Genomic DNA, 15829 nt, shown 5'->3' on the forward strand with positions numbered 1-15829 from the left:
TCCGAACATCAAAGCTGAAACCCGGACGCGAGTTTCCTGTAACACCAGTAGCAGCGAGTCGTGTAACGTAAAGCTCTGTGGGGCCCACTTCGATGTCCATGTGAGAACCATTCCGTCCATCAGTTTCAACAGCTTCGATTAGGACGCAAGCCCAAAAATGAGTAAGATCTAACGCTCAGTCAGTTACACCACAAGAAAGAGTGGTGACTGAATTATTACCATTGAAACCTCATTGAGGCCTATATAAGCTTTGGATCAAGATGAAATCTATATTTACCACTCATCCTGATGGGAATAACCTTATGAACGGTTTGGATGGAATATAAACATCAAGATGAGCCTCGGAAAGGTTTCCATGGTGGGGATTTCCATCACTACTGTTTACTTCAGTGTGGTCCATTTGAGTCTTGGGTCTGCCTAATTTTTGTTATTTCATCGTAAAATAACATGGAGAAGCGGATGGACGGAATGGATTTTACACTAAATCCTCAGTGGGCCCCACAGAGTAGCTTTGGGTTACAGGAACTCCATGTCCCAGTTGTTACAGGAAAATCGCATCACTCAGACCCGAGTGTCGTCCATCCACGTTCCAGAGCAACAAACCAACGTCCCAGATTACTTAACCAATCGGCCCCACACGTCAGCACATCACAGCTAAAACCGAGTATATAAAGTGGGCCCGGTAATGATTCTTCCCCAGCACCAAAAATAAATTCCCACCAAAAGCTCTCCACCTCTCACTCACCATCTCCATCCATGGCTTCTCCTTCTCTGCTCCTCTCCTTCCTAACTCTCCTCCTCCTCTCCATCCAATCACACTCCGCCACATGTCCTTCCCAGACCTTCTCCAGCAACAGAATCTTCACCCTCTGCGTTGATCTCCCCCACCTCAGCTCCTCCCTTCACTGGACCTACAACGCCTCTTCATCCACCCTCCATCTCGCCTTCGTCGCCCCACCGGCCTCATCCAACGGTTGGATCTCATGGGCTATCAACCCTACCGGCCCCGCCATGATCGGCTCCCAGTCCCTCATCGCCTTCCGCAATTCCAGCGGCTTGATCGCCGTCCAGACCTTCAACATCAGCGACTACGTGATCAAGCCGTCCAAGATCGCCTATAACGTGTCGAACTTGGTGGGGGAGTATTCGGACGGTGTGATGAGGATCTTCGCGACGGTGGATCTCCCAACGGGTCTGACAACTTTGAATCAAGTCTGGCAGGTGGGCCACAGCGTAACGGATGGGATTCCTGATAAGCACGACCTCTTGTCGGAGAATATGAATTCTAAGGGGACGATTGATTTGCTGAAGGGCGAGAGCGGATCGAGCGGCACTGATTCGCGGCTGCGGAAGCGGAATGTGAGTTTTTTTTTTTTCTGGAAATTCTGGTTGTTGGTATAGAGTTGTGTTTGGTTTCTATGTCTGAACTCTCAAGTGGATTTTCTGGTGGATTTTATTTTTTATTTTTCATATCTAAATTGTTGTGGTTTTTTTGTAAAATTTTCAGAATTTTTGGAGTTTTTTTGTAATTTTATGTTCTATCGTCGAGGGAGGGGATTTAGAATGAGAAGTATAAATTATGAGCTTTGATTGTTTTTTTCTTTTGAATCGTTTGAATTTTTGAAAAAGGTTTTTTTAAAAAAAAATATTTTTTGGAGTTAGATATGGTTATTAAAGGTATTTATTTATTTATTTATTTGTAATTTTGTTGTTGCGATGTGTGTGTGTGTGTGTTTTATTTTTATTTTTTATTTTTATCTTCTTCTTTTCTTTTTTTACTTTTCTTTTTTTGCCTTCTTCAGAAAATTTCCATTTTGTGTTCGTTTAAGCTGTGTTTGGTTGCACCAAATATCATGAAATTTCATATATTTTGCTCCAAATTAGATTGATTAATTATGAAATGTAAATAAATTTTGTGATATTTTGTGCAACCAAACGCACCTTTGTGTGTGTGGTTTGAGAAATAGAGTAGAACAGAGTTTGTGGAAATTTGAGATTTAGAATTATATTATGTTAATAGTTTTAGTAGATTTAGAATTCGGATATTGATTTTGTTAAGTTTCATTTAACTTCTTATTGGGTTGAAAATACATATTTCTTTCAAGAAACGCTCTTTTGCGTTTTTCTTTTAATCAATTTGTGAAGTGTTTAAGGATGTGTTTGGTCACACCAGATTTCATGAAATATTATGAAATTTTGCACTAATTTAGACTGATTAATCATGAATTTTGGTGCAACCAAACTAGGGATTTTTAGCGAGTTGAAATCATAATAACATGGGTCTAATTTTTTAATGAGTTTTGGGTTTCTATTCACAGGACCGGTCAAGGAAATTCCCAATTCCTTCTTTGTTTAATGAGTTTTTTCATTTCAATATTCGAAGAAATCTCTTATTAGATCAAATTTGAATGTTCTTTCGTACTTAAATCAGTGTTATGAAAATTCAGAAATTTTAATTTCCATAGTTCTGATCTTATGTTTTATAAATTGCTAGTTAGATAAAAATGAATTAATAATAATAAAGCTCTTGATTCCTTCTCTGTTTCTTCTATCTTCTTTTTTTCTTTTTTCTTTTTTTTTTTCTTTTTTTTATTCTTTTGAGAAATTGCTTATCAGATCACTGAGATGTTTTTTTTTTTTTTTTCCTTGAAGTCAGTTCTGTGAAAAATTCAGACAGTTAAAAGCTCCAATTTCCTAGAGTTTTGATAGGCACACATGCATTTTCAATCAAGCTCATATACACACCACACATGTGGCTACGTCCAAGATCCAATCCATTCATCAGAATGGCAACATTGATGCCCAAACCCAAGAATGAGGTTGATCGGCTCATCAGTGGACCCCACCCACCTGTTTCCAATATTGGGGCCCAGATAGTGAGTTGCCCAGATTTGGTTTTTTGGGAAAACATGTATAAGGTCGGACCAACATGATGGATGGATTGGATTTCACACCTATGTGCCATGCTAGCACGTGTGGTGAGTGCATGAGCTTTATTGAAAAGCCATTAGTTTTCCTTCTATTGTTTGTTTTCCTATCAGTGTTGTTAAAGGACTGATTTTCCTTTTATGTTTTCTCTGTTATAGATTCATGGAATCCTGAATGCTGTGAGTTGGGGGATTTTAATGCCTTTTGGAGTAATCTTTGCAAGGTATCTGAGGACATTCAAATCAGCAGATCCTGCTTGGTTTTACCTTCATGCCTCGTGCCAGTGTTCCGCTTATGTCATCGGAGTCGCTGGCTGGGCCACTGGCCTCAAACTCGGGGGTCAATCTAAGGGAGTTCAGTACAATGGTCATCGGAATATCGGGATTGCACTCTTCACTCTGGCTACATTACAGGTATCTCATCTTTTGCTTATATAGTCCTTTAATAACATAAAAGAGAGAGAAAATGTATAGATTAAAGCTGTAGGGATATTGCTTGTTAGTTAGTACTTTTGCTGATTTTCTCAAGAATTTTCTTATCCTCTACTCGAAGAACATGACAGAATGTCTATTGCATGTTCAAACTCTTTTCAGACCTTTACTTGTTGCAGAAAAAAAATGTGAAAATGGAAAGAAAAAATGCTTCTGTTTAGCATAGACCTTTTGGTAATTGAGATTGAGAAATCCTCACCAATGGTCCCTGGGTACTATTAAGTTATAGTGCTCCTAGTTGCATCAGGACACATGGACTGTTCAAGCAGCCTTATCTGGACTGGACCTTAAACATAAAATCCAAATACGGATAATGGACCACCATGAAAAGATCGCACCAGCCGGATGGTGTCACTTGGAAATCAATTTCGGGTCAGGTCTAGTTTCTCTTTGGGTGGTTGAAATCCCAACCCATTTAAGAGTCAGGCAGGGAAAGTGTTGGGTTGGGTCATTTTTGAGACGCTCCGGACCCTGATCAATTTGATTATCAGAGCAGGATTTGCACCCAGAATGAACCCTGGTTCAATTTCATATCCAGGCCCATTATCAGATGAGCCGTCGAATCCGCCCGTCCCATTTTCACCCCTAATAGTTTATCTTCAATATGTACTGTCCAGTCATTCCATACCACAAGGACAGGCCCTGATGCAAAAATTCACATCTGTAAGATGATCCTAATTTTTTGAATGTTAACCATTTCTTATAAATGTCCTGTTTTTTTACAAGCTCTGTATCAAATGGTTAAACATCATATGACCAAATTACTCCTTGGAATCATAAGCAATCCATGGGGAGGCCTATCAAATAGTTGTTCTCGAGATGATATTGGACCTATTTTGTTTCTCCGCTCAATCTCAACTCCCATTTTTCATGCTATTGATCGGATGGTCTTGAGGTCATCCAACCAATTTGACTTTTACATCATGGTCTATTAATAGTAGTATGAGTTGAATCAACAGTCCAGATTGATGATTGTCTGTCCCATGTGACGTTTAGAACCATCAGGAATGTCCACACATGTAAAGTCACCATCATTGAATTGGTATGATTTTTGAACCACAGCCTGCCTGTAGTGTCATGGAACAAGTCCACAGTCTAGATCAGTGATTGCTTCTCCCATATATCATCTTTGGGGACATTGCTAACATCCTCATGAGGGTGGGGAGTGGGGACACTATATTTCCCATTTAGAATGATCTGATGCTGCCAAAACACTAAATGCTCCCAGTTGCATAGTGACACTTGGACAGCCTATAATCAATCAATTTGGACTGTCCATTGGGTTCAACGCACACTTCGTGGGCCATCATACAATAATCACCCAATTCAGATGAAATTATCCATCTAAACAGTTGACTATATTTTAATAACAGTCCATATTTCGACCCACGGGTGGTAAGGTAAGAACTGAAAATTAGTCAGTACTGACCGTAGTTCTCTTTCATGTATACTTGGTTGAAAGTAGGTTTTTTTTGGAAGGTTTTGCTGCAATACATCCAACCCCATTGTTACGGGATATACAAGAGTCAGGACTACAGCCACTCAGATCATGTTTGAATGGTCCAAACCATTTATGTGATGGACCTCACCATGGAAGTAGGGTACCCGAAAGAGCTCTCGGATTGGAGCGTTCAACCCTTTGATCGTTTCTCTTTTTCCGTTGAATATGAACCATTCCCTTATCTGTTCGCTTTTGTAGGTGTTCGCTCTGTTTCTGAGGCCGAAGAAGGACCACAAATTTCGAATCTACTGGAACTACTACCACCATTCGATTGGATACTCGGTGATTGTCCTCGGCATCATCAATGTTTTCAAAGGCCTACATATTTTGAGCCCTGATGATAAGTGGAGAATTGCTTATGTTGCCATTATCGCCGCCATTGGTGGAATCGCTGTTCTCTTGGAAGTTATTACATGGGTTGTAGTTTTAACTAGGAAGTCTGATAACTCCAACAAGCTCTATGATGGATCAGATGCCGCAAACGGGAACCGGAGTGGGTTATAGTCGCTTGGTTCGGATCGAATGAGGCCCCGCATAGTGGATTCTCTTTCTGTGGTTCTGATTCTCTTCTGATCAGAAGGTTTGATGGTTTCTTGCTGAGATTTTTTCCCCTCTTTTCTTTATGTATACAGGTTTAATCTAATATACATACATGTATTGGGTGTTTTTTTTTTTTTTTCCTTCCTGTTATTTCAGGTTTTGTTCATATAGGGTAGGTTTTACATTCTCTAGTGATGTTTGTTATCATTTGGCATATGCATGGATTTCTTTCGTTAGAAGGAATTGTGGGTTGTAATCTTAGAGAAATCCTCCAGTGCTCTTAGAGAACTATAAGTTGTAGTGCTTCTAGTTGCATGGGATCGCTTAGATAGTCCAATCCATCAATCTGAACCGTCCATTAGGTACATAATGAATCTCAGGGGCTGACATTCAAAGATTACACTTACCGGATGATTCATTCCATCCTTGCTTTTGGCTTATTATTTTTGTAGCTATCCTTTTTCCTAATTCATGAATCGGTTGGTTAGGATTCCTAACAAGAGTGATTCTTAAGAAACGTAAGTAATCTTAATGGGAATTTGACTGACTCATTCAGTTGGAATCTTGTGTGATATGCAGTGCCTATTAAAAATGTTTTATGTCTAATGGACGGTCTAGATTAATCAATTTGACAGACTCTGTTTCCCAATGTAGCTAAGGAGTATATAACTTATCGTGCTCCTAAGAACACTGGAGGATTTCTCTTAATTTTGTGGGATTCTTACCAAAAAAATCCTCATAAATATTAATTTTACCGTAAATGCCTTTAAATTCCATATTTATGAAATCATGTTTACCAACTATGCAGGAGAAAGGTAAAATGACATTTTTACCCATCTGTTATCATCCATCCTCTCTCCATGCACGACTCGTAAAAGGCTTTCTTCACAGCAAAGGGTCGGCCTCATGGGGGGACCCGTTTCCAAAATCCATTCCAACCCCACGGTGCGGCCCACCTGAGTAATGGATTGTCCTGATTTTTGGGCCCTAGGCCTAAATGTTTTTTTTTTTATTTTTTGGCATCTAATGGTTCGATTGGACGTCACATGATAATTATGGTGGGCCCTTATAAAAACTCCACGGACCACATCCGTCTCCCAACCGTTCCCTTCAGTGTGGCCCATCTGAATCATAGGTTAGGCTGATTTTTTGGACTTAGGCCTAACGTGGAATTATATATCTAATGGTCTGAATGGATTTCAGAGATTGGCTGCAACACCTGGCAGCTATTTTGGGCCACTGTGTTGTACGAGTTTTATCCATGTTCATTCATTTTTTTCAGCTCATCGTAAGGGATTTTTTCCAGCTCATTTTTAGGCATGAGCCCAAAAATGTTGCAGATCCAAAGTTCTAAGTGGTCCACACCACATAAAATAGTGGTGATTCAATGTTTACCTTTGGAATAGCTTTGGATCAAGCTTATATATGTGTTTTCCATTCATCCATGTCTTTGTGACCTTGTAAACAGGTTGGAAGGCAAATAAAACATCACGATGGGCGTTCAATTCCCACTGTTTTCTGTGATGTGGTCCGCTTGAACTTTGGATCTGCATTATTTTTGGGCTTATGCCTTAAATTTAGCTAGCAGACAGATAAGTGCGTAAAACACATGCATCATGGCCCTCCTGAGCTCAGCCCACATCGCACGTGGCAACGAATATCCCAGTCGCGGGTGCTGGCGGGAAGTCTGCTCGAAAATCTAGTCAAACAGCTGGAGCAGGATGACCCTGATGATTTTTGGTGGGCCGACCGTGATGTGTATGTGAAATCCATTCTGACCATTAGGTATGTCATTGGTTGTTGGTCTTATGTCCAGAAAATCAGGCTGACTTGTTATTTGGATGGGCCACACCAAAGGAAAGAGTTGGGAGAGAGACCTCCATTTTATGGAGCCTACCGTGATGATCTTGTGAAATACACTTTAAATCATTAAATTTCACGAAAAACATTTAGGTCTAGGGTCCAAAATTCTGGACAATCCATGATTCCGCTAGGCCACGGTGAGGGAAACTTTTTGGAGGGAGGGCATTGTCGCATGTTGTTGAAAATGTTTTGATTTTATATATATATATATATATATATATATATATATATATATATATATATATATATATATATATATATATATATATATATATAAAGGGTTATAAAAACTTTGATTTTTTGTGTTTTAGGAATATAGTCCCATGTCAAAAAGGAGAGAAGAAAATTTTTTATTTATAAATAAGGTGTTTGAGTATCTTATTGAATATGAAACATTGAAACATGCACGCACATATGCGCACGAGCTTAGTGTGAGGGCGTGGGTATATGAGACAGTGTAGTTATAGAGGCGTTAGTAGCGCACTATGCACCTCACAGATGGGTCGCTCTCTCGTGACCTAGTGCGAGATGGGTGCGACAGTGGCTAAGAGATATTGCTAAAGTGGTTGGAGTATTGTGGGCAAGAGTTTTGAGAGAGACTTGTTTGCCTTATATAGGAGATAAAACTAGTCGTTTAAGAGGCCTGGTGTAACTACTCATGAAGTAATAAACTGAATTATGCAGAAATTCTTGCATGTGGCTAGCCTAACAATTATAAATGGCTAGTTGGTGAGTCTAAACAGCTAGCATGCAGCTAGTTTTTCCACATGCAAAGCAGTCAGAAACTGCCAAATGACGATCAGTTTTTAACTAACAGTCAGAAGCGGTCAATTGAAGTTATGACCCTGGACGAAACGTGCAGCTACCCTATCCTATATAAACTAAGCTTGACTGGTTTATTTCAACATCACAAATCACTTGACTCACTCTCTCATATGAACCAGTAAAGCTCCAAGAGTTCTCTGATCTAACCAGCAAGGTTCAATATGAACCTAAGTGAGTAAGTCCAGAAGAAACAGACCAATGTATGGTCTAAGCCAGCAATTTTTCTTTTCTCTCTTTGGCTTGGAAAATTTTCTTTGAAGTTTTTATCTGCCAACAAACTATGTTTACAAAGTTCTGGTAGTGATTTCTTCGTGCAAACTGTGTTTACAGAGTTCCGATAGTGAGTTCCAACAAACTGTGTTTTTATCACACGTACTTCAGCTTATCCTTAATATTTTCAATTATTTTCTTATATTTTATATAAATTATAAATCTGTAATTAAATGATATAACATTCTCAATACCCTGTACACTTTCCCCAATGGTGGGGTCCATTGAAATAATGGACGGGGCTTGTTTTTGAGACTTATATTTAAAATTGAATTATACAAAATTACATTTAAGAAACACATCAAGTTAGGACCCATATACGTCTGGTTTTGGCAGTCCTGAGTATCTTTGATGCATCGTGGGTTTGAGTTACGCGTCAGTCCTTTGAAGAGTTGATTAGACTTTTCACTTACCCTTCATATGTTGACAAGAATGTTTTGTAAATATGAAAAGTCAAAAGGTCATTATGGGAATATCACGAGCTTGGAGGAATTTTGGTGGGTTTGAGTTATGCTTCAGTCCTTTGAAGAGTGGATTAGACTTTTCACTTACCCTCCATATGTTGACAAGAATGTTCTCTAAATATGAAAAGTCAAAGGGCAATGATTGGAATATCACGAGCTTGGAGGAATTTTGGGGTAAAAACCTCTAATGTTATTCTCAAGTGAATATTGGGATATGATCTTGGGACTTTTATCCCAAAATTCCTTAGAACAGTTGATTTTCCAAAAAGAGGGTTTCAACTTTCATATTTACATAATCATGCTTTTGAATTCATTGATGAGGGTGAAATGATCTATCTACCCTTTTTAAAAATAAAAAATAAAAAATGAGATGGAAATTGTGAAAACCATCTTACAGAAAAATAAAAAGCTTAGTTATATACGGACGTATGTGCATGAAAGCTCTCACACACACACACACACACACATATATATAATCCATCTATTTGGTTAAATTGACTTTGTACATGTTTTCTCAAAAAGAATATCTAATTCCATTAGCACGCAGGCCTCAATATTATAACATATGGATGAGTTTTTTTTAAAAAAAAATCTCATCCAAACTATTTAAGGATGTACATTTATTTAACAAACCTTAGCAGACGTTATAAATAAATCAACGTACTTCTTAAGTTAGGGCATTAATATGATGGTACAATTCGGTTGATGGATTAGACCTCAAATTAGACTATCGATAAGTAACACTCATAAAGTGTACAACTTGCATATATTAATTCAAATAAATTTAACTAAATTTAGCCGTGTGTAGACAAGTCACAATCCCAATATGATTGAACATTCGTAACCTCTAATCCATGAATGCTTGTTTATGAAAAAAGAACCTTTGGATATTTTTCATTTAACCATCCAAAAAATGTTCACGGATCTACTATTTAGATAATGGAATAAAAATAATTTTGAATTCATGATTTAATTTGAACGATTTAATTTAATTTCTTTATGTGCCATGTCTGTAGAGTGCTATTGTATACACCATACATGCTTTGGTAAATATAAAAGTTGAAAGTAGGATGAGAGGAACCTTATAACCATCTTTTTTTAAAATAAGGATAAATACATCATTTTATTCTCATCAATAGGTTGAGAGAAATGCTTTGGTAAATATAAAAGTTGAAAGTATGTTCTTGTAAATATGGTATTGGTGAGAATTTTTGGGTAGGAATCCCTATCATCTTTGGATTTTTACATTAAAATTTCTTAAAAATTCTTATTTTACCAAACAATGCTGGTATGAAGAGTGGTAAATTTGAGAATTGTAATGCCAAGGCGGACCGTATGACACATCTAACCCGCCTAACGGGTGCATCCCACCATGATGATTTAGAATAAGCTAAAAATGAGACAGATCACTCATCAGATAAGCCACAAGGGAAATTTTTTAATTCTTGGGTAGTGTACATTTTTTTATGGTATGGCCCAGGTGGTGGTTGGATCAGCTTTATTTTTTTTTTTTACTTGTACGAGCAATATATGGTGGGATGCATCTGTAGGACGGGTTAGATGTCATAATCACACAATGTGGACCCCACAATTTTCGGATTTACCATTTAAAGAGAATAGTGAACAAGGGCATTTCAGTCATTTCACCCCTTAGAAAATACCTCCTCCTAATTCCCGCCTAAAAATCCCATGTCCGTACCATGTAAGTAATGATTGAACTTAGAGGCAGTTGTAGGACCCACGTGGTTTATAATATGAAATCCATCCTTTCCAAACGCATGTAAAACCTGAAAAATCATATCACTACAATCATTAGGGGGTCGACACGGGCGGAAACCATTTACAATCCCCATCACGTGGTCTCCAGTACTTGAATGGCATCCAATCCGACCAACCAATACTCGGGTGGGCCCCGCCACCTGAATTTGTTTTCCTAGGGCCTGTTTGGCCGGGCAGATTGGATGGGATTGGATGGTATTAGAGTGGATTGCACAGATTTCAAGGTAATGATAGCTGCTTCAGTGGATTACTGCAAGATCTCTGGATTATTATATCCGGAATTGCTATATCCGGTCTGTTTGGCATGCCCGGCCAATCCTGGGATTAAACCTTTCAATCCCTTTTAATCCCTTGAACCAAACATGTCACGGGCAATTTTGAAAGGATTAGGGTGGATTGAATGGGATTTAAAGGCAATGATGATGTTAATGGATTGTCTTAAGATCTATGGAATTGCTGTATCCCGGGATCAGGAACCCGTGTCTGATGGCCTGCCTGGTCAATCCCGGGATCTATCTTCCAATCCCTTCTGATCCCTTCCAATCTCATCCAATCTGCCCGGCCAAACAGGCCCTTAATCATGTGGCCCACTTGGATCAGCCAGATTTTTGGGGCTGTCTCACCAAACCTTTTGTACTGTTCAGATTGTACCCACTGTGTGGGTCCCACAGCAGCACCTGGTACCATTGGATCATGGCCTTTCAAATAGAAGAGTCAGTCGTAGACACATCTGGTAAAGAGGTCAGAGGAATCTGTACCAATTGACAAAATACTCTTCTTTTGAGTGCTTCGTAATGCACGCATTCAGGGTACTATTATGTTAAAAAAGCCTTTGCTAAGAACTTCCTGGCACAGGACCCTAAGTGGGCTCCACTGAGATAGATTGTGAGAAATCCACCCCATCCATTTGCTTTGTCAGATCATGTTAGTGGATGAGGTAAAAAATGAGCCAGACCTGGCTAACAAGCTAACCTTTAAAAAAAACCAAAAAAAACAAAAAAAAAAAAACAAAAAGTGGCCCGATGACACTAATAGTGAGAATTGAACGTCCACCGTTGAAACATTAGAGGGGACACAAAAGTTTTAAATCAGGCTAATAGTTCCGTGTTTTCAATTCATCCCTGTAGTAATGACCTTATGACCTGTATGGATGGCATATGAACGTCATGGTGGACCCATGAATGACCTCATATTTAGGCCCCATGTCCTAACACAATTTTCACTTTTGGGCCATGATCTAGCAAAACAGAACAGATGGACAGATGGCATGAATTTCTCACAATCATCATCATGGCCCCTCCATAGCTTCCCCTCGCATGAAGTTGGTTGCCCTTTCCGTCAACTCGTTGGCAATTCACATCCTTTCACCCATGTGGTATGGTCACTCCAACATAGAAATTGATTTCTTAATGGCTTGTTTGTTTTAACAATTGCAACATTAACGTGCAGTAGGTCATGTAAATGGGTAATGATTATCACTACCAAAGTGGTATGAAGTATAGTCCAATGTATTACCACAGTTGCAGCTTTAATTTTGACTTTAGATATATATATATAAATACTCATTGTGATTAAATACATTTGAATATACTTGCTCAATATATGTTATATTCACGTTGTCCATTCATTTTTGTAGTATTATTTTAGGGCACAAGCCTAAAAATGAGGAAGATCCAAACTTCAGGTTAACCACACCATGGAAAGCATCGAGACGATAACACCCACCATAGAAACCTTCTTCAGGCCTATCAGGATGTTTATTTGCCATCTAACTGGTTCATGAGGTCACATGACCTAGATGAAGAGAAACCACAAATATCAGCTTCATCCAACACCTCTGTGGACTGCTGGAAGATTTCAATGGCAAGTATTCAATCCTCACTGTTTTATATGGTGTGGTCAATTTTCACTTTGGATGTGCCTATTTTTTCTTTTTCTATAAAATGATTTGGCTAAATAGATAAACGGTGCAGATATGACACACATTACGGTGGGAGCCCATAGAACTATACCATGCAAAGTACTCTATGCCCATCCAGAGTTGGTGGTAATTACGCAGGACTACGAGAGCTGATTTTACCCTATCGGCAGCAAAGTACTAATGAGTGGATTTTACATCCCATCACCATGCTATTTCAAGAATCCAAACAAGCCCTACTTTGGTGGGTCATGCGTCCAAATCTAATGGCCTAAGAAATATAAAAGATAAGGGTAGACCAATTATACCAGGACCACACCATAGAAAATAATGAACAATATTAAAAAATACAAGTGTGACAAGAGAACATGCGCCTAATATGGTGGGTTGTGCGTCTAGAGCTAATGACTTATGAAATATGCATGAGTAGCTATGTATATCGAGCCAAGTCGAGGCGGGCCAAGTCTGGCATGACCGTCGGTGCTCTCCACGAGCTTGAGCTCGCCCTCAAGCTTACCATTGGAACTTGGCTTGACTCGTTCTTGCTCTCCTTAATCTCAAGCTTATCCTCAAGCTTACCATTCGAGCTCCTGACTCCAACCAATTTACAAATCATATATTTAAAACTCCAAATCTCAATTTTGTGATTTGAAGTTTTCGTACTTTCAAACAATTACATAAATTAATAAATCAATCAATCAAATATTAGATTTAGATATACCTTGTTGTTGAAAGAAAGAGAGTTTGGTGGGTGCGGCTTGTGCGGTTGTTACATTTAGTCGAGCAGGCGCTAAGTCGAGCTTGGGCGAGTTGCCAAGTTGGGGGGAGCTCGGGCAGGCACGGCGAGTTGCATTTGTAAAGGAAAATATAAAGGAATGGATATGTAGGGTATGGTTGTTCACTACCCCAAGTATAGGGTTGCGATGTAGTAAAAATCTCGGTAAGACCAAGGTCGAATCCATAGGGAATGAACCTTGTATGTAATCTGAAAGTAACTCAAACTAAAACTAGATGAAGATGTAAACTAAATCAGGAAAAATTAAGATAATAATGGTGAGATCTTAAACTAAAACTTGTGAAATTCAAAGGTGGAAAACTAGGGTGCCAAGGATCCACTTATAAAGATCAGGGATATCTATGCTTGATTCATAAACATAACTGGAATCAGAGTCTCATCTTCATCCAGTTGGAAAATAATCCATTAAAATTCAAATCTGAACTTCCTTTGATCTAGTCTTCAAGAGATGAGAGGTATGAGAATTAGAATTGATTCCATCACAAAACCATGCCCATAAGACAAAGCAAACAACAGAATTTAACAAATACACATCCAATCTAAGATAATTGTGAAAGTTAGGAAGGATTCTGTCACCCTATCATGCCCATGGGACAATGGTGAACAACAGGATTTCCTAAATCACAATCTCAATATGAAAAGAACATACACAAAACTATCGTAGATCTACTGTAATTTAAGTCATAATAAACCATTAAAAACTAAAAATAGTTCTTATAATCAAACTAAAAGCAAAGAGAGTTCAACAAACATGAATCAAAGCTGTAGAAAAATACCCCATCACGCTACAAGCTTCACCTCTTAGCTTTAGATAAGAGGTTTAGCCAGCCATGGATATGATTAAACTAACTCTCTAACAAGAAAAAAAAAAAAAAACATAAGAAAACTATAACAGAAGAATAAGAAAAAACTATTTTTTTCCTGGCCGCCCCACGCCTGATCTCTCTCCATCTCGTTCAAGTCCTCCATGTTCCTCTCTCTCACATCCAAGATTGGATTGCCTCCACGGCTGCCCACAGTCTGATGGATGCCCAAGCTCTCTCTCTTCTCTCCTTGTATAGGCAACAAGGGGCGGTGCTGGGGTGAGAGAAGTCAGTGGAATGCAGTTGGTGGAGAAGCTGGGAACGTGCGTAATCAGAGTTTACACACTCCTCTTTCGCAGCCTCTTTTGCAGCAAAACTGGAAACTCGTCTGCGCTCGTCCCACTTTCTTCCTTCCTAAAAAGAAAACGTCCCTTTGGACGGTTTGGATGACCTATAAGATGGACGAACCAGATCGGCCATCCGATCAACAGTAGTGGGCCACATCGGCTATGAAAATCGGGCAACGTCGGACGTTTCTTGCGCATGTGACTGCACTGGGCTCTTGGTGGGCCCCACAGTGATGTTTTCAGTGAAATCCACCCCATCCATTGAATTCCTGGCGAAAAATCAATTAGAAAGGGGTGGGTTTGGTTGAGTTTGGTGCAACCTACTGTATCAAATCGTCCCACCGTTTATCTTGCGTTTGACGGTGATCTGCGTGTGTCCACGTGCATGGGACCAAAGGGTCTCCATGGTTAGGGTCGTGCCCGCCCTCAAGAGAAGATGGACGGTCCCAATCGTTGAACCAGATGATGGGTGAGGCCCACTACTCAACTCAGCGTCCACACCTTGCGAACGTTGTTGGTTTGCGATGGACGGTCAGGTCAGTGCCCTTTGACAGAGATTCCCGATCCGGTGCAGCGCGGGAGTACATCGCCTGTGCACTCGCACGACCCCAGGTGGGGTCCACTATGATGTTCATGAGGAATCTGCTCCGTCCATCTGCTTTGCCTCCTCATTTAAGGGGTTCATGCCAAAATTGAAGCATATCCAGATATCAGGTGTGTCACCCCCCAAACTCGGAAATCGGACTCACAGGAATCCCGATTGCCAAATCCGATGCCGACAGCCTCCGTAGTACCCCATTCTCGGCTCCCAGCGCCCATATGCCAGGTTTCGATCCTGGGATCCTTAAAGGAAGATTTTTCAACGTACATTTTTTTCGTAAGAAGCATAACCACAAGTATACCCAGATCACAAAAATAACATCATCATCACATATCCACTAATATAAACTTTGAATACAATATTAAAAGGGAAATACATATATCAAAATAAAATCAAAGCTCCAGAAGACAACTGCACACTCCAAGCTCAACGTCGCTACGACCAACGTCACCTGCACGCATCTACCGTGCATAAGCTTATAGAAAGCTTAGAAGGTAGTGAAAGTGTGTGTGCAAGATAAGTGCCAAGCATACAAATACAACGTTATAATCATACAATGTCAGAAATACTGGCAAAATCGTGAATCCTTCGATATCAGAGTAAGCAGAAATACTGACAAGTCCATGAGTCATACAATATCAAAATACGCCATATAAATCAGCTATGCAAAGTAGTCATAAAGAGTCAAGTATCAGATACCGAT

At 39.4% G+C, this 15829-nt stretch overlaps 1 protein-coding gene across 1 annotated transcript; it reads left to right on the forward strand.

Moving 5' to 3' along the window:
- Positions 1–703: 703 nt before the first annotated feature.
- LOC131239686 (cytochrome b561 and DOMON domain-containing protein At3g25290-like) lies at positions 704–5699 on the forward strand. Its single transcript, XM_058237515.1, has 3 exons — positions 704–1359; positions 3087–3341; positions 5119–5699. Exons 1-3 carry the CDS (start codon positions 757–759, stop codon positions 5422–5424), a joined length of 1164 nt encoding a protein of 387 aa, XP_058093498.1. The 5' UTR covers positions 704–756; the 3' UTR covers positions 5425–5699.
- The last annotated feature ends 10130 nt before the right edge of the window (positions 5700–15829 follow it).

This window comes from Magnolia sinica, chromosome 3, assembly GCF_029962835.1.
Source record: "Magnolia sinica isolate HGM2019 chromosome 3, MsV1, whole genome shotgun sequence".
Taxonomy (NCBI): Eukaryota; Viridiplantae; Streptophyta; class Magnoliopsida; order Magnoliales; family Magnoliaceae; genus Magnolia; species Magnolia sinica.

What these genes read in the sequence shown, in the direction of transcription:
- LOC131239686 (XM_058237515.1), top strand. Translation starts at nt 757, where the DNA reads ATGGCTTCTCCTTCTCTGCTCCTCTCCTTCCTAACTCTCCTCCTCCTC. An exon ending in CGCGGCTGCGGAAGCGGAAT is followed by an intron (nt 1,360 to 3,086) that starts GTGAGTTTTTTT and finishes TCTCTGTTATAG; the next exon opens with ATTCATGGAATCCTGAATGC. An exon ending in TCACTCTGGCTACATTACAG is followed by an intron (nt 3,342 to 5,118) that starts GTATCTCATCTT and finishes TCGCTTTTGTAG; the next exon opens with GTGTTCGCTCTGTTTCTGAG.